The sequence below is a fragment of the Pyrus communis genome, chromosome 6 (genome assembly GCF_041283825.1).
Source record: "Pyrus communis isolate YQ-2024b chromosome 6, ASM4128382v1, whole genome shotgun sequence".
In the NCBI taxonomy this organism is placed as follows: domain Eukaryota; kingdom Viridiplantae; phylum Streptophyta; class Magnoliopsida; order Rosales; family Rosaceae; genus Pyrus; species Pyrus communis.
In genome coordinates this window covers 23,481,128-23,498,593 of record NC_142570.1, presented here as the reverse complement: position 1 = coordinate 23,498,593, position 17,466 = coordinate 23,481,128, and the positions used below count along the sequence as shown (strand labels likewise).

The 17,466-nt window shown below is 38.4% G+C and overlaps 3 protein-coding genes across 4 annotated transcripts; 1 reads left to right on the top strand and 2 right to left on the bottom strand.

Annotated features, from left to right (window-relative positions):
• On the bottom strand, nt 1–3,667 carry LOC137711055 (Replication factor-A protein 1-like protein). 2 transcript variants are annotated; one of them, XM_068450257.2, is made up of 2 exons: nt 3,104–3,667; nt 1–2,716 (listed from the first exon to the last, which is right to left on the bottom strand). In XM_068450257.2, the coding sequence occupies exons 1-2, from the start codon at nt 3,400–3,402 to the stop codon at nt 388–390; spliced, it is 2,628 nt and encodes an 875-aa protein (XP_068306358.2). In that variant the 5' UTR covers nt 3,403–3,667; the 3' UTR covers nt 1–387. The 2 variants fall into 2 exon arrangements, with proteins under 2 accessions (XP_068306358.2, XP_088552197.1); XM_088696071.1 differs by having other exon boundaries at nt 1–2,659; nt 3,104–3,605.
• A 704-nt stretch (nt 3,668–4,371) lies between these two features.
• On the top strand, nt 4,372–9,671 carry LOC137711056 (exopolysaccharide production negative regulator). The gene is made up of 5 exons (XM_068450258.2): nt 4,372–4,830; nt 5,190–5,320; nt 5,813–5,938; nt 6,115–6,242; nt 9,008–9,671. Exons 1-5 carry the CDS (start codon nt 4,638–4,640, stop codon nt 9,306–9,308), a joined length of 879 nt encoding a protein of 292 aa, XP_068306359.2. The 5' UTR covers nt 4,372–4,637; the 3' UTR covers nt 9,309–9,671.
• A 355-nt stretch (nt 9,672–10,026) lies between these two features.
• LOC137711057 (RINT-1 / TIP-1 family) lies at nt 10,027–17,041 on the bottom strand. Its single transcript, XM_068450260.2, has 5 exons — nt 16,435–17,041; nt 16,256–16,354; nt 15,053–15,162; nt 13,074–14,934; nt 10,027–10,773 (listed from the first exon to the last, which is right to left on the bottom strand). Exons 1-4 carry the CDS (start codon nt 16,727–16,729, stop codon nt 13,084–13,086), a joined length of 2,355 nt encoding a protein of 784 aa, XP_068306361.2. The 5' UTR covers nt 16,730–17,041; the 3' UTR covers nt 10,027–10,773; nt 13,074–13,083.
• Nucleotides 17,042–17,466: the final 425 nt, after the last annotated feature.

Genomic DNA, 17,466 nt, shown 5'->3' with positions numbered 1-17,466 from the left:
TTAAATGGGGCAACCGTACGCAGACCCTTATAGCATGGGATTTCATTAAAGCTTTTCTAATCAGTACAAGCAATACCTTTACACAAGAGACTAAAACAAAAACAAAATCCATGAAATTAAGACAAAAACATATTAGGTAATAACAAAGAGTCTGAGGCGTTCTCACCAAAGCTTCTCTTTCAAAACATGATTCTGAAGTTGGAAGGACTGCTTCAAATAAAGGCTAAAAGTTCGGTTCAGCTCCAGCCTAACCATGGTTCAACCCTCTGCTGCTACAAGGGAAAAGTTCACCTACTCAAAATCCCATAATCAAGAAGCACATCCGACACCCAGCAAAGGACGCTGACCAAGTGTCCATCTATTATACAAACCCTGTCCAAGCAAACCTCAAAAGCGACCGACCTCTTGATTTGAAACACCATATGTCCCACGGTTGATTCCGCTGCTTCCATAAGCTGGAGAAGTGTTTAACCCGGGACAGTCTCTTGCCCAGTGTCCAGGTTGGTGGCATTTGTAGCATTCACCAGAAGTATTGCTGATACCTGGCCTAGAAGACACTGTATTGTTATAGCCCACTCCTGACGACTGTCCTGGGCCATTCATTACAGTTGGGCAGTTCATTGAGCTATGGCCAGCATCCCCACAACTCTTACATATTTGATATGAACCAGCAGAACCCCCTGAAAGGAACGTACCGCCATACTGATTCCCATGGTGACCCGCTTGATTTTCTGGTGCTCCAAATCCTCTACCAGCATTGTTACTGTAACCAACATTCACAGCAGGAGTGGGCTGTCTAATTGCAGTGTTCCCGACACCAGCAACATTCATTCCAGCGCTAGGCGTTACATTGTCAGCTTTGGAGGCAGAAGCACTAATATTTTCCATCTTAAGTTTATCCATCAATTCCAAATGATATCTAGCATGCGATGAATGGTTCACTTTCTCGGCTTTGATAACTGTTGATTTTACACGTTGCTCATCACTAAAAGTCTCCTCCTTTACTTTCAACTTGAAAATGAATTTGGTAAAGAGAACCTTCTGAATGATTTCTGCAAACTTCTCATCATCTTGCTCTTCAAATTTGATAAAATACAAATCTTTTGCAGGTAATCCCATGATTTCCTCACCACCCTCCTGAAATGCAGTTACCCATGTTGAGTCAGTATGGTCCTGTATCTGAAACTGGAGTATATATCTGTAGTCACATTCTTCCATGGACTCATTGCATCTTTCACACCTCCAAGTCCCATCTCCATTATTTGTAACCTTTTTGCTGCATTTTCGATCACCAATCATGATTGGGCATGCTGAATAGCAAAAACTATCAACCTTTACAAATGAAATGGTTGCACCAACTGTGATCCAATCTGGCTTCTCGGAAGTCCCTAGCTTCTCATCCTTAATTTGGGATATAGTCTTTCGGTTCTCTGTTCTACCCACACCCGCCATTTCCCTGGAAATAGAGATACATGGGGTATTCTTTCCTTCCTTCTCAAACCAGTTCCTCACCTCATGAGCCTTCTCGATATTAGGCTCTATTAGAAGCTGACTTGTGGAAATGGTCCCCACCGCCTTCCCATTGAAGTCATTGACTCTACCACCTTTTACAGCAAGCACCGGGAATAGACCAGAATCACACATAACCTGCAGTCTTTGTCCTTCTGTATTGCACAAATTTCCCCAAAGAGTTACTTCAACACTACGACCAGACATGTCCTTCAAGTGGAGGGTTCGCTTCTGAGTCTCAACACCATTTTTCCTCATTATAGAGGCAGGGGGACTGATGGATGATACCACACCTATTACATCCACAATAGTGTTGTTCTCCAAGCCTTCAACAAGATTTATTGGACTGAAATTGAAATTATGATGTGGAATCGAATCATCATCCTCAAAACATGACTGTATTACTGATGAGTTATCTAAAAGAATTTCATGGTCATTGTTGAGGTGGTTGTAATTCTTTTGAGCTGGTTTTAAACTACCCCTGGAGACCAAATAAATCTTACCAACTTCAATCTGGTTGTAGAATTGATCAGCCACTGCATTAAAACAGGTTGCTCGAATTTCTCCATTATGAGCATCAAGAAGATCAAAAGAAAATACTTTCCCATCGCCACGTGTATTGTTATAGCGCCTAAGTTCTCCTTTAGCTGTCACTCTAGCCTTGATTGTCCACCTTCCTTGATATGGATTCAGAGCAGCAATTGGCATTATTCTTGGAGGAGCGTCATTTTTGGCAACTGGTCCTCTATTAGTATACACCAGAGGTGGCTGCTGATAAGATGGCTGAGGTGGGCGGGCATAAGAATTTAGTGGTGGCTGAGGAACCTCAGGTCTAGGGTTGTGAAAACCTATGTTCTGATTGCCATATGACCCACTTGATGGTGCTGATCCAGGAAAACCAAATCCAGACTCTGGTTTAGGGTAATTGGGAGGTGTATTCATAGTAGCATTTCTTCCTGGCTCAGCATTACCAGAGTAAGCACTAGCTGCACTACCCAATGATTGATTTACTCTAGGCTGTTCTGGAGTAGCCCCCGTGCCAGTTTGATGAACTGTGCCGCCAGAATGTGCAGTGCCACCAAGAGATTGAGAATTTCCAGGTGACGTCCCTGACGACTGTGCATTCGAATACTTAGGTCCCGGTACAGGACTGCCAATGAAATCACATTTGTCAAGCACCAAATCCAATTCGATTATAATGATAATCCTGCAAACCGTAACCCAAATATGAATAATTCCATTTAACATAACAAAAGAAATTGTACAATCGGAAAGAACAAACAATTATAGACTTAACGAAACAAAATGTTAACCAACCAAACCATCATCAATGCTTCTCACCATGACTGCAAATATCGAACTAACCGAAACCAAATCACTAGAGTCCTAAATTCTTAGTCAACTAAACCCGTAAATTCGATAACCCTTTTTCTCTCCATCCCCTAGAAAATTCCCAAACAGAAAACAAAAACTTCAAACCGAATCGAGTCGAAACAAAAATAAATAAATAATACCCCATTTGTAAAATTTCGCAAACGAATCGAAAAAAAAAAAGTGAAATTGGAAAATGATGACATAGTATAAGAATACTTACAGGCGGTTTTGGATTGCGTTGCAGGTGAACTGTTTGAGGCAGACGATGGAGCCGCTCTGAAGCATACCTTGCCGAACGAGTGTGTTCTTCTGGGTGCCCAGCATCCCCTGCTGGTAGTGCGACCCGTCGGAGATCACAACCCTGTATCTCTCCTTATCCTGGCCCGGCTGAGCTCCATTTCGCGCCGCCGTATGGACCAGCTTCACGTCCATCACTTGCAGGATAGGCTGAAAGCTCCCGTCGTTGAGCTCCTCTGTGCACATCTTCATTATCGCCCCTTCTGTTAACCTCACATCCATCGTCGAAACAGGGTAACTGGCTGTTTGGTAGCCGAGAAAGTGCGAGAAAGTTGATTGATTTGGGAAAATAGAGAGAGATAGTGCAAAGATTGGGGCTTTGGAGTGTATAGAGAGGGAAAACTGAAACCCTAAAAAACTGACGGAATCGAAATCGAAACGAAGGCGCCAGAAAGTGTAATTTGAGAGGGAAAGTGAGAAGGCTTTGGTTTAAAGGGTACAGCTTCTGTGAAAATGCCGGATATATCCCCTAGTATTACGGGTGCACGGATTGCCATGTACGCCACTCCGAAAGAAAGGTATGCCACACGGTGCACTTGTGCCACGTCAGAGACACACAAATTGTGAGTACATGTGGTTTGGTAAGTTGGCTTTCGTTCAAGTGTGGTTCGTATGTATTGTGTGATTGTCCATATTTTATCTAAATTTAAATATTTTCAATTTAAAATGTTCATTCTACATAAATTGTTTTAATAAGGCTTAATTGGATTAACAGTTCCTGTGATGACATAGTAGTTGGAAGATAGCCCATGTGATAAAAAAAATTAGGATTTAAGCCCATGTTATAAAGTTTGTTAGGATTTATGCCGAAAATTGAAAATTTCGTCAACCTTCTATCAATTATTAGCACTTGAGCTAACCCCATGCGTTAACAATTAATGAAGAGGTCCGTTTTAGCCTAATATGTGTATGAAGAGTTCTGTTTTAGCCTAATATTTTAATTTAGTGCATAAATCCTAACAGACTTTACCACAAGAACTTAAATCCTAGTTTTTTTTTCACTACAGAGGTCATCTTCCAATTAACCTATTACCACAAAAACTATTAATCCAACTAGGCCTTTTAATAAAGTTAAGCATGTTAATCAATGAAGTAATTATTTAATTATGAATAAATTTAATCTCTTTAATATTATTTTTATTAATATTATAAATTTTAGGGATTTAAAATAAAATTACCTGAGGAAAGCTTATAATTGAGCAGAATATATAAACAAATTAAGAGGGAAAAACAGGATTGTGAGAAAAGAAGCGAGGCGACCAAATAGTTCATTTGGAACTTCCGCAGAAACGACGAAGAAAAAAGAAAAAAAAAAAAATCAATAATTCCTCTTCTTCCTTCTGTTCAGTGCTCCTGGGGACTGGGTATGCCGATCACCGGATAAATGGCTCCGGTGGCCGGACCTTTGGCAGAAAAACCCACGAATTCCCTTTAATTTACGCGATATACCAAGTTTAATGGATTCTGAGGAGGCCTCTGCGAAGGGCAGCGTGGCCAATTTAATACTCCGGTGGTCTCTGGGTCTCCTTCTCCCTATCCTTGCTTTCTTTTCACTATCGCTTTTCGTCGCCTTCGTCGTCGTTTTCGCCGCCGATTCCTCAATTCCGAGCCCAATTTCCGTTTCCTCTCAGTGCAGGATCGTCTCAAGCAGTAAGTTTATTTATTTATTTATTTTATTTTAATAATTATGATATTCTTGAATGTCACTGTTTGTTGACTTCAAAATGAGAATTCGAATTAGCAGATTAGGGTTTTTGCAATCTGCTTTTGATTGTTTAGCTGTAACAAATATAGCTATTTTCCTCTGGTTAGATTACTGAAAAACTTGTATATGCATATAGTTTTAATACATTTTTTCAACCAAGTTTTCTAATTACAATCACCTTTCTTCTGTTAAAATTACGCAGATATATGTTCGGTTTTCGGAAGACAAGGATCTGTTGTTAGTTAGTTTATTATCTATCACGAAATCATAATAATGGAGTTGGAGCGGTTTTTCGTTTTTGCAGGTGTTGATCTTAAGTCATCTAAGGTGTGTGAGCTTGGATTGTTCAATTATAAAGCCAAGCATGTGTTTTATCCTTTTGAGGGAAGAAGATTTCGTTGCCGTTACGATTACTACTGGGCTTCAATTTTTAAGGTTACTTTAACAATCTTTCTTGGCATGCAGTATGCTAATTATAGGCAACTAATAATAGCAATTTCTGATTGCATAGCTTGACCTTCCACACGTAATTTGTAGTTGGAACTTTGTGTCATTAGAGATTTGGATTTGAGTGCGTCTCTGTTAGTTTTTTCTTCAAGTTTGAGGTAAATGCAGTTCATCTGTGAACCAAAAGAGTACTATGAAAGATTCTATGTGGATGATAGAATGGCATATGGCAAGTGGGTGTTGTAGTAAACTGGTAACGTCACTGTTTTTTAGTTTGAAGAAATTATGCTTTACGGTCATGCTATGATGTTTCCTGTAACCCTTGATAAACCTGACACGAGTCGAACCACGAAACTTTAACACTAGTCATATTGGTTTCTAGCTAATTTCCTACCACATGAATTGAGAATGGTATGTTGTAGTATCTGTTTGGCATGTTCTGATCATTCAAATATTAATTCTCGGGTTTACTGATTGCAGGTGGAATACAAAGATCAGTCTTCTGGTCAGACTCAGCTTGCATTGGCTGAGGCTCCAAATGAGGCCCTTCCTCTTAATTGCAGACCTAATTTTGGTGCTGCATGGTTGACCAAAGACAAGTTCAAGGTATGTTGGAAGGCCTTTACATTTGCATACGCTGCGGTCAGCGTAATTATTATTTGCATTTTTGGTTAAAATTAATGTGTATGAATTCCACATTTACTATGAAGATAACGTCATGGCTGAACATTATGGTTCTCAACTCCTTGATAGGATTCTTTTTAATTTCTCATGTTTGTTAGGTCAATGAAACTTATGACTGCTGGTACACATATGGCATTTCCAAAGTAAGCTTATATCATGATGGTTTCTTCAGTTGCCAAGCTAAAGATCCGTCTACATTTGAGATGATTAGAAGATATTGCATCCTGTGAGCAAACTGACTTCCTTATTTCTTTGGACTTTTTTCTTATTCCAATTTAGCTAATCAGTTTTGTTCTATTTCATGGGGCCAAATGAGTTCCAAAGAATGTGAGTTTTTCGATAACTTCACTTAATCACATAAGTACATTAGGATAGCCTTTCTAGATAGATTGCTTATCTCATAAGCAAGGTAATACATCAGCGTAGATGGATATATTGGTTCCAAAAACATGGAAATAACATCATCAGATTCAAAAAACAATACATGAAAATTCTGAATGAAACTCCAATCTACTATTTGATTAAAAAACTATAGAAAAATTTAGTTGCATAGTAGGTTTGTATATTTAGTGTACATACAGAGCTTGCTGAGAGACATCATTACTGAAAAGTTTTTTATGCTCAATTGAATTTGACTGCATATATTTCAAAATCTTAGTTTTATAATAATTTAAGACAATTGTTTGCACTGTATACTTTGCATGCTGAGTTTGACAAGCAATTAGTACTACTTAGAGTTCTTAGGGGTTTAAACATTTTATAATCAGAAAGCTATTCAAGCGAACTGGAATTTTGGAGCTTGCTTCTAGGTTGTCTATATTGAAGAATCCTAGTTTCTTTTCATGCTAGATCAGATGCTAGAAGGTAGTGGTTTTGTTTGTTCATGCATACTTAGAGAGTTACTTGTGTATCCATCTCTTCCCAGTTTTCTTGAAAGGCTATGATGCCTCCTAAGGTGAACTTTTTGCTTGGATAATTCCCTGTGGGTGGGCTAATCCCTGTGCTTTGGCCCAAAGGAGAGACCTAATTCTTATTGTTCTTCCCAGTGGTGCATTATGTTTTAAAGGAAAGGGTGAAAGTAAAGATCATCTTTTCCTTAACTATCCTCTAACTTCATATTTTTTGTTGAGGTTAGGCAGAGAAGCATCTCAGTTCGGTAATTCCGGGTGGTTGCTTTTCTCTCTATTGTGAAAGACATAAGGTTTTGGTGGTGAAACAAAGGCAAAGGAATTTTAGTCCAGTTAGCATTTTTTTTTCTGGTAATTTGGTTGGAGAGTAGTTGGAGGAAGTGTTATGGGATAGAGTATTATTTTTTACTTCCCTTTGGGTTGTGACTTGCCGTTTCATCTGCATTTTGAGATATGCCGCTTTCTTTTATATTGAAGATTGGCGAGCAGCTGTTTTTCTATTTTTATTCGATCAATAGTCTACACTAAATCAATCTAAACTACGGGAAGGGAAATTCAAACTTGGGTGCAGACTACAGAGGGGGAAGCATGTTGCTCTAGCCTACTTGAGATAGAAAAATCAATTTTTGATGGGGTTCTGTTTGTAGTGAATAGTCTTCTGTTCTTTGTTTCTTATTTTTGTTGCTTTCTTGTAGATTGGTGGACTAGTTTTAACCGTGACAAATCAAAATAAAAAGCAGAATCCCTGTTGTAAGCAATAGAAAAACATTTGGAGATAAAGCTATAGAACCAAAGCTGGAAATGAAGACAATTGAGTTCTAGGAAAGAGACCTAAGAGGGTTCCAGGTGGGTGATGTATTGTTTTTCCTTAGCGGTTTTGGCTTCGTCCCCCTGCTTATATTTTTTATTGCTCTTTTTTCTTTAACAAAATCCGGAGATAGGGAACCAGGGTGGTCGTTCTATCAGGGACTTAGCCCTTTCTAATCACCTTGAGTGGGAAGGAAGTAGCCTACTTTGTAGTCGATGGATAAATCCCAAGGTCTTGGTTCTTTCTTACCGTCTTGTGCGGGTTTAGAGGTGGCTACTATGGTAGACCAATGACCTAAGCCTTATGTATAGGTTGACTTGCCTAATCCATTATCATCCTTAAACAAAAAAGAGTTCTAGGAAAGAGACCTAAGAGAAACTCTTTAATTTGATTTCTGGAATAAATTGATAAACGACTGCACATATCATTAAGAGGAGGTGGCGTATATTGAGGAATAGTTATCAAATAATACTCTTCATGCTAATTTGCATGAAATCGTTAACAAACCAGGTATACGGAGCTTTTGTTGGTTGAGTTTGTTTCTGGTGGTAGTTATAGCAAGAACGTGGCACTGATTAACTTATTCCATAACTGTAATCATCTGTTTTCACGAGTAAGTAGTTGGCTTCATCCCACAATACATTTGATTTTGGTCAGTGAGGTGGTTTAGGTGAAGGAAATAAGGTATGCATATTACTTGGATTTTAAATACATACAAGCCACTGCTTTCTTATCAAAAGAAGCACTTGGAGCTGATGCTGCATACATGTAAACCATGGGCTTTGTACCAAAAGGTTCTGAAGGAATGGAGAGAGTATTTGTGTGCAAATCTGAGAAAGGACTCTCTCATCATGGTTCACTGCAAAAGAGTTTGTCTCGACACCCTTTTTTTCCATGTCAACCTATTGCATGTGCATTTTTTTTCTTCTACAGGCAGGCAGCCATCTGTTTTAGCGGTGTGTTTATTCCAGCCTCTTCATAGTCTCTAGCATGTGCAGACGACAGTAGCATGTAAATTTAGATATAGCTTTATCCACGTTATTGTTCACTTCTCTTCCGCAACTATTAAATTTTTTTATCTAGTGTCAAACGTAGCAATTGAGAATTTTCATTTTGTTTAGGAAAAATTTCTCCTGATAATAAATAAGTGCAGTGTATATAGAGAATTAAGTGGAGCAGTCATGAATTTACACTTGAATAAATCCTCTGTTCATGTATGTTTTGTGTTTTGTACTTGTATGGTCTTACTTAGTAATGGTGTCTCTTATATTTCAGGGCGACGAAGATTTTACATGCCTGGATTTTCAGCCAGAAACAAAGCGTGTTTTGGAGGTGGGAAACCATAGCTGGAGTTATTAGTGGGTTTTCAACTTCTGTCATCTCCATATTCTTTGTTAGACTGCTGCAGCAAATGAAATTTCGGTTGCCTCAGATTTTGGCTGCAAGAGTGCTTACTATCGGTTTCAGGCGCACTTGTTTACTTGTGGCATACATCTCTTTTGTGGGTTGGCTGGCTATCCAGTATGGAAAAAGGCTCGGCCTCCCGGAGATCATCGTTCTTCTTAAGAACTCTTGAGAAGTAGGCAGCACAGTTTATTGAGAAGTGCTAATTCCATTTTCGTCTGCAAGGTGTTCGGTCCTAGATTCTACAAATTTGGAGTTGTGGCAACGGAGTTTATCATTCCCCTGTACAACGATATACGATTTGAGTGGGCACCGAATGTGCTTAATTATCGTGGTGTTGAATAGAATATATTGAGCTCATATAGAGATTGTATAGGCAAACTTACCTGGAGATAAAAGAGCGATAATCTTATATGTGATTTGTGTAAAAGTATCTCACAGAATTTCATCTATTTTTCCACACCGAAATTCGAATAATCTGTTGTCTAATGTTGTATTTGTGCTATATTGTGATGGATGTGGTTGATTTCGGGAATTCATTTCTGTACTTTATTTTTATAGTATGAGTGATATTCTATGCTCGTCTACACTATGAGAAGGGTTTGAACCCTAGAACGCAGTGCGTTGAAGAGGGTAGGCCCTAACCACCAGGGAAATCCACTACGTTTGCTTATTTGGGTTAAAATGGTGCAACCAATTCAGCATTGAAAACTTTTGTTTGGGTTAGTCTCCGCATAGTCGATAGGTTGGTACTCTGCATCAAATTGCATCCCAAGAAGGAGTTATCAGTTGCACATACGATTAGGAGGCTAGCTGACCACCAAAGTTTGAATCCTCTTTCCCGTGAATTAGTTTAGAATAACATATCGTCTTGTCATAAAAAGGAAAAATATAAAATGACTTCCTCTATATTCACAAAAATTGACTGTAAATGAAGCACGAAGGCACATTCGAATTCAGTATTCTTAGAGTGTGACTGCTACAATCCATACATTTTGGTCCTAACCAAGAGTGGTTAAATAGACAAACAACAACCAAGCGTTATCCCACTAAGTGAAGTCAGCCGAGACTGGGCTAAATAGAAAGAAAAGAAAATCCTTATAAATCAACAACACACAAAAAACCTATCTTCTTTAAACATTGCGAGTATTGCTCCTTTTACAGCTTTCGACACATATCTCATCCTCAGGCGTTTCGGTTTTTGAGCTTGATAACCGGGTTAAAATATGCCGTCAATAATCTTCAAATGATACCGTAATTGCAACCAACCATTATGTTATGCAGCACGCCACACCATGCTCCAGCGAAAACCAGCATAACCATCGTAAACGCCACCACCAGGATTCATATTTACTGTTGTGCCTCAATGATAGGGAGGATGCAGCCTGCAACTACCACCGCACCCAGCACCTTCACAATTTTTGGCCATTTTAGGGCCTAGTGAGGTTTATGGACGACTGTCGTAAAGGGTCTGCAAGACTTCCTCTGTTGCTAGCAAGGTCCAACAACTACTAGAGTGTCGAGAACCACGGAACATGGACATGCTACTATGGTTGCTCCAATTTCAGATATATTGCCGTTTCCCCACATTGCACTGGTCCAAGGACTCGTATATGGGCAACTAGGCCAAGGTACACCTAGTTTATTTAAACAGACAAAAGTGAGACAGCTTATACGATCACAAAAGAAGTAACAAAAATAACAACTTCCAGCAAAACAGTATAACAAAAGACAACAACCAAGATGCAGAATAAACTTATTTATCAAGACCAGGACTTCTGAAAAATAATGATTGCCAATCGAAATTTGAACATTTGATACATTTGCAAACCTTCATAATCAAATATATTACCAATTTCATATTCTACTCATGAAAAAAAAAGAAGAAAAGAATAATCAGTCCCTAATTATAATTAAAATAAAAATAAGTATTAACCCAAGTTGTTTACCAGCCCCAACCCTTGATGTTTTCTTCCAATAGAAGCCTAAAGCATATAATTTCGACCACTTCAGCCCAAAATAAACGACCAAACAATACCAAAATTCTGGAGGGAACTGCATCTGTTCCACAATTGCAGCAACCAGTTTCTTCAAGATCAGGCCCCATTATCCCTATTAATTCAAATTTTCAAACATCTGCAAACTCCAATGTTGTTATTCTACAACAGGAAGTCTTTAAACCACAACACAAGTTTCTAAGAACTAAAAAGGCAGTCTTGTCAACCTGTCCATCAGTACGAGGAAAAGCGGCTAAGGAATTTCCAGAATAAAAGGACAATAGTGATTAACTGTAGATGTTATGACAGATTTACAAACCATCCAAGTTCCAATGCTTCTTCACAAGATGGACTTTGCTCTGAAACTAAACGCTCTGGGATTTTTTTAAGCTAGGAATAAAAGTTTTGAATATTAAAATTGTGACAGCGGGAAGTTGCCTGGGTGGGGAATATGGATTTGTAATGGTGCGCTTTCAAGATTGTTGGGAAGTGGAGAACTGATCGAAATATGTGTCGTCGAAGATCTCGAACAGTTTGTGGATAAGAAGTATTGTCAACTAGAGGGAAAGCTCTATCAACTCCTTATCGATCTAGTGGTATTTTTATGGGGATTCTATCTATCGCTGTAGGATTCCTATTCAAGATCACTGCAGTTCCTTTTCGGGCTACTTTATTTGTTTGCCATATCTTCGCTAGGTGTTTATGGAATTATTATAGCAGGTTGGTCTAGTAATTAGGGGGCCGGTCAGGACATTTTGTTGAGGATTTTCCAGGGATTCTTCATTGATGGAATACCAATAAATGCTTTATTCTTCATCAATGGCCTGTTTAGATTATCTGTTGCCTTGTTGGCTAGGAAATGTTTCTGCAGATGGTGGAGGTTGTAAATCACTGACTGCCTGAGCTATGGGAGGACATCAGAGAGGTTTGGACTTCTATATGGAGGCCTAACAAGAGGGATTCATGTCTTTGTTTCTACAAAAGTTAATGGTTGATGTCCTAAGTATGGGTTGTTCGTGAGAGAGGAAGATAGGAACTTAATTGAGGGCGTTGCTATGGGAAGGTAGCATATACAAGTATTTTATCCATACTCCATTATTCCGCTAAAGGTTGGTAACTTCATATTTTTTGATGAATACAAACATGTTAGTACTCATCTAAACAAAATAAGATAGAGTTGACCAGGAATCCAATTCAAAAGTAATAGATATATAATAATTTCTTCCCAGAACAAAATCCAACCCCTAATAAAACCAATTCCAACATATCTAGGGTTCTTCAGCCTTCCAATCTAAAAGAATAGGAGAAAGGCCTTGAACTTGTTACTTTATAAACATCAAAAGCCTACAGCAAGGACCAGAATCTGACCTCATCCAAAAGCTCATCAACCACCGCACCACTGCAATCTTAAAACCATTTTGTGTTTCATCCAAATAACTCAGAAAGCTAACGCCAGTACACCCCATAAAACATTGACCTTCTGCCCCAACTATTGGGTAGCAACTGTTTATCGAGAAATGTTGCTATGTTACTTCTCTATAGTTAGTGGATGGTAGACTTACTATTCATTTGGTGAACTACTCGTCCACTCCTGAACAATGATGTTGTACTTTGCTTACTTTATTTTGATAAGGCTTATGGTAAAAAGGTAAATAAAGTAAAACTTGTTAACACTTGCATCCTAATGATCCTGGATGTAACAAGAAAATTGTATCTAATTTAAACGCTTTTGCATGTGTTACTCAAGCTATTTTCACTTATTTTCTTATTTTCTTATTCTGTGAAAAACTTGCACGCTTTGTTTCTCTTGCTTTTCATGCTTTTCATACCCTCAAGCTAATTCCACTTTCATCAAAAGATACATGTAAAATTCCAGATAAATGCACAAAATTTGTTTCATTGTCACCATTTTGTCACCATTTTAAGAATTAAGAAATTACCTGAAATGCTTCACCTTCTCCCTTTGTTCATTTTCAGTAGCTTTATGGTCTCTATAGTACGGGGAAAAAATGCTTCAGGCCGAACACAAAAAGGCTGGAAAACAGAAAACAATGCTTGCATATCCGTTTCGAAGTGTTTGATCCTATTATCAAAAGGTTGAATACCACATCCGATACCACTGTAAGATACGAAATGGTCAAGTCCCTCAGAAACACTTCTCCACAGATCTAAGAAGTCTTTGGGATTAAGACGCATTCTCAAAAGCATGAGATGACTTCTCAAAACATCTAACGGTTCAACGAAATCAACTGATATAGTTATATCCATGGCTGCTGATACTTCGACTGGAGTCAAGCCTTCTAGTTGTTGGTCATAATGTTTCACCTTTTGCACATATTCCCATGAAAGAGTTTCAAACTGACGAAGGAGAACAGAAATGATCTCCAACAACCAGTTAGTTGCAAGCTCTGACAAGCTTTTTATTTCTTCTCTGAAGAAACTGATCTCGTTACTGTCATCTTTCTCCCGGTCACTAGTATCATTTTCAGCAACTTTCATCTCCAATAAGTTCACATCATCACTCCACTGTCGAAGTTTGGATTCGACATATTTGGCAGCATTAACTGATCCAGATAGTCTAACTAAGGCATCATCATCAAGATTGTCAGGATAAATTTCAGTTTCCTTGCACCGTAGAAGCAAAACTTTAAAAAAGTACCAGAGGAATCTGACGGCAGTTGACCTAACAAATTGTATACGTGCTAAAGTGGAAGGCATAGTTTGGCATTTTTCAACCATTTCCCAGGCGATTCTAAGGGCAGATTCTGCAATTAACGGAGCTCTGTAGTCTTCTCTAGTTGAAAGAAGAAACTGCTCAAATTCCGTATCCAATTGCAAGGCATCTTGATGTTTTTCATCAACTAACCAAGCTCGTTCAGATTTCAAATCTGTTTTGAATTTCCTACAGGCATTTTTAAACTCTATCTTTCCCCAAATCTTCAGCCAATCCGGCCTTTTACAAAACACCATCAACGCTGAAATGCTTCCAGAAAGACTCTCCACCCTTTCTGACTCTGTCAGAAACAGAGTGACGTCTGAACTTACAAGTGACTGCATTTGTTTATCAAATAAAACTATAAGGTCGACCAGATGAAGCCATAATTCTCTAACTTCAGATTTCATTTGTTTGTCCTTGTATCTTTCTGCAAGATCTGTAAAAATTCTTTTTGCCAAAAATTCAGAGAGCAGTTGTACCATGGCAACAACCCAAGCTTCTTTAGCACTATAGTTTACCAATCTTGCTTTATCAATCAGAGGCTGCAACACATCATCAACTCCTGCAATAAAACCCCTTGTAGTTTTGTGTGCAAGAGCAAATATAAGTTCAGGCTGGTCAATCCACTTGGAAAAGTGGTATTCCAACCGTGAGGCAATAGGAGATACCAATTCATCAATAGCCCAAAGCTGTATCATGCACACCTCTTGTCCTAAGAGATTGAGCTGTCGTTTTTCACGCCTTGTTTGTAGATGCTGTAAAGCACAGAGAGCTAAAAAGCTATTCGAATAACTCTTTCTTTTTTCCCCCTGCATTAAAACTAATGGGTTTGGGAGACCTGAGATTTTCTCACTTTCTATTTGTGATGTTGAAAGTTTTGGCGGCCATCCCAGAGAAGCAAGAAGAGATCTGTGATCAGCAAAAACTTGTGGACGAAGAATAGCCAGAGTTTTATCCACCCTCCCATCAACAGATGTCAAAAGATGATACCACTGTGGTCGAAGTTTCATAACATCAACCAACACTTCCAAATCATTCAATGCTTTTATGGCTTGAAGCAACTTTTCGTGCTTTGTTCCAGCATCCTGCATTCATAAGATACGGTATGATCAACTGACCCTTGTCAATTAATCTACCATTCAACTCTGCATTTAAAAAAAAAAAAAAAAGAAGAAGAAATGAAAAAATTGTTTCAGTCGATACAGATGAATTTGAAAGCATTCCAGAGAACATTTTTCCACCACGGAAATTCACAAAACAGAAAACTGCATCTTCTAGATCTCCAACCCGAGCTTCTAACTGTAGAGTAGTCTCTGAAATATTAAGAGGGTAGTTTAGCTTGAGACTTCTACATCACTGAAAGCAATATCAAGAATGAAATGCATGTCACATCCAGCAGTGAAATATAAGACGTTTGGATATCAAGAGAAAATAAATTATAAATTATAAATAAAAAAAATAAAAATAAAAAAAAAAGATACAAAAGAGAAAATGGAAAATGTGATGTGAAAATACTGCAGCAGCATCACAATTTCGGATTTAGGAGCTCACTATCACAAGCATTTTGAAGAAAACACACATTCAATAACAATTTCAGCCTTGTAACAAATGAGATATGGGATTTACTCGATAACTTTTCCACCATAAAACACAACAATGTATTCGAGTTACAAAAATCAATCTAACAAGGTTTGTAAATATTTTGTAATTCAAAGATGTGTCGGATGTACCTAGATATTTGGAGTAATGTGTATAAAGCAAATGCTAGCAATATATAATATGGTACCTAATGCATAACGTGGTAACATGGTAAACTGCTTTCGAGTAATAATATCTTCTGTACAATGTAGATATCAAAGACTACAGTATTACAAAACAATCACACAGTTTACTGCTTCACTCTTTGCAATAGAAAAGTGAAAAGTTTTTGTGGTTAGGTTACCGGATGAAATTTGGCAGGGACATCTTATGCATTATATGTCCTACGTGTAATCTATGAATGCTAAGCATTTTGAGCCCAAAAAGTAGTAAATAGTATAGCGAAACTTGTAAAAATAAGGGCAGGCTTGAAGGGAGTTACATGGATGAGCTACACATTTGCAGCCACCTTGTGCAATTAACATAAGAATCATATGTATTATGTGGTACATTTGGCATTATAAATCTACTATACTGTCTTTTTGGCATCGCTTTGTCAAAGTGTACTCAACAAAATTACATAGTTTAAAAGAACAGAACATGAATGTGAGGAATTCAGAATCGACAGCTTTTAAACAATGGTTGAGTTAATTCAATAAAGTGGCACTGAGTTATTGAGAACTGCAAGGCTTCAATGGCGTATACACTAAATTACACAAATATCTGAAATTGAAGAATGCATTACAAAATGGTCACTCCCTAACTCACCAAGATAACTGCGAATGGTCTCAATTCGCAACACTTCCCTAGCAAGCTGAGGCAGTTCCGTATACAAAACTCGCTGCAGCTTCTTCAAGCCACTCCCACCTGCAATGCCCCCAAAAGAGGAGATGAGTTAAATGACCCAAATTTCGAAAACCCATATGGAGATAAAAAAATGCACGTACACTGGGAAGTGAGGAGGCTGAGATTCTGAAGACTGATGTGAAGATTGTGGAGGGCGGTTTTCGCCGATGACGAGAGGCGAATCCAGGACACGGTGCGTTGGGTGAGAGTTGTTTGGAGCGCTTGGAGATGAGAATTCAAATCAGAGTATTGAGAGCGAAGCGCTGCCAAAAGAGGAGGAGCTTTGTGAAGAACATCTTCCTGGGCTGGGAAATGGTGGTTCAAAAACCTCAATTGGTCAGAGGAGATGTCGATGGGTTTGGGCAGAGAGAGAGTGGAGGAAGGAGTAGCTTCCATCTGAGATTGGGAATCGAATCGGCCGATCGGGAAGATGGAAAGGTCGCGTTTGGTTCTGGTTATGGTTCGGCAGGTTGCAGAGATAGAAGAAAGAAAGGGAGAGGGAAGCGAAAGAGGGGGAACAACTTCGCCCGCCGTGGATGTTTGGACGGGCGGGAGGAGAGTTGTACGCTGGGGTTTTGGAACAATGAAACTAGTACAGTATTATGACCGTGCTTTTGCAGAAAGTGCTTTTGAAACTTAAAAATGCATCTGTAATCTGCATAATATATTGTATCTTTGCTTGTACAAAACGTGCATCTGTATTATGGTACATGATATATGAGGATGATTGATATCTTATACGGCTAAAAAGTACTTTACACATTCGTATTATTTATGCGACTTACAAGAAGACTTGTGGGAGGTATATGTTCAGTACTCATACATTTAACTACGAGCTGATCGTTAAGCGATAAAGCACGGATTGTAAGGCTTCATTCAAACTAAAAATTGAAGATTGTTCGAAACCCACTGCTGATGTGAAAGTCAGACTTCTAATTAAAGGAGGCTGAAATGTCTCTGTGACCCTCGAAAAAAGTAAATAACTGTAACTTACCACCATTTATTCCCTTTTTAAGAAAAAAAAGTATACATGCACTTGTATGTGCACAGTATGAGACGCACGAGTTTAGTTTGACAAGTTATATGATATGATTTTAAGTAAAATATAAATTACTTGTAACTTGTTTGGTTAT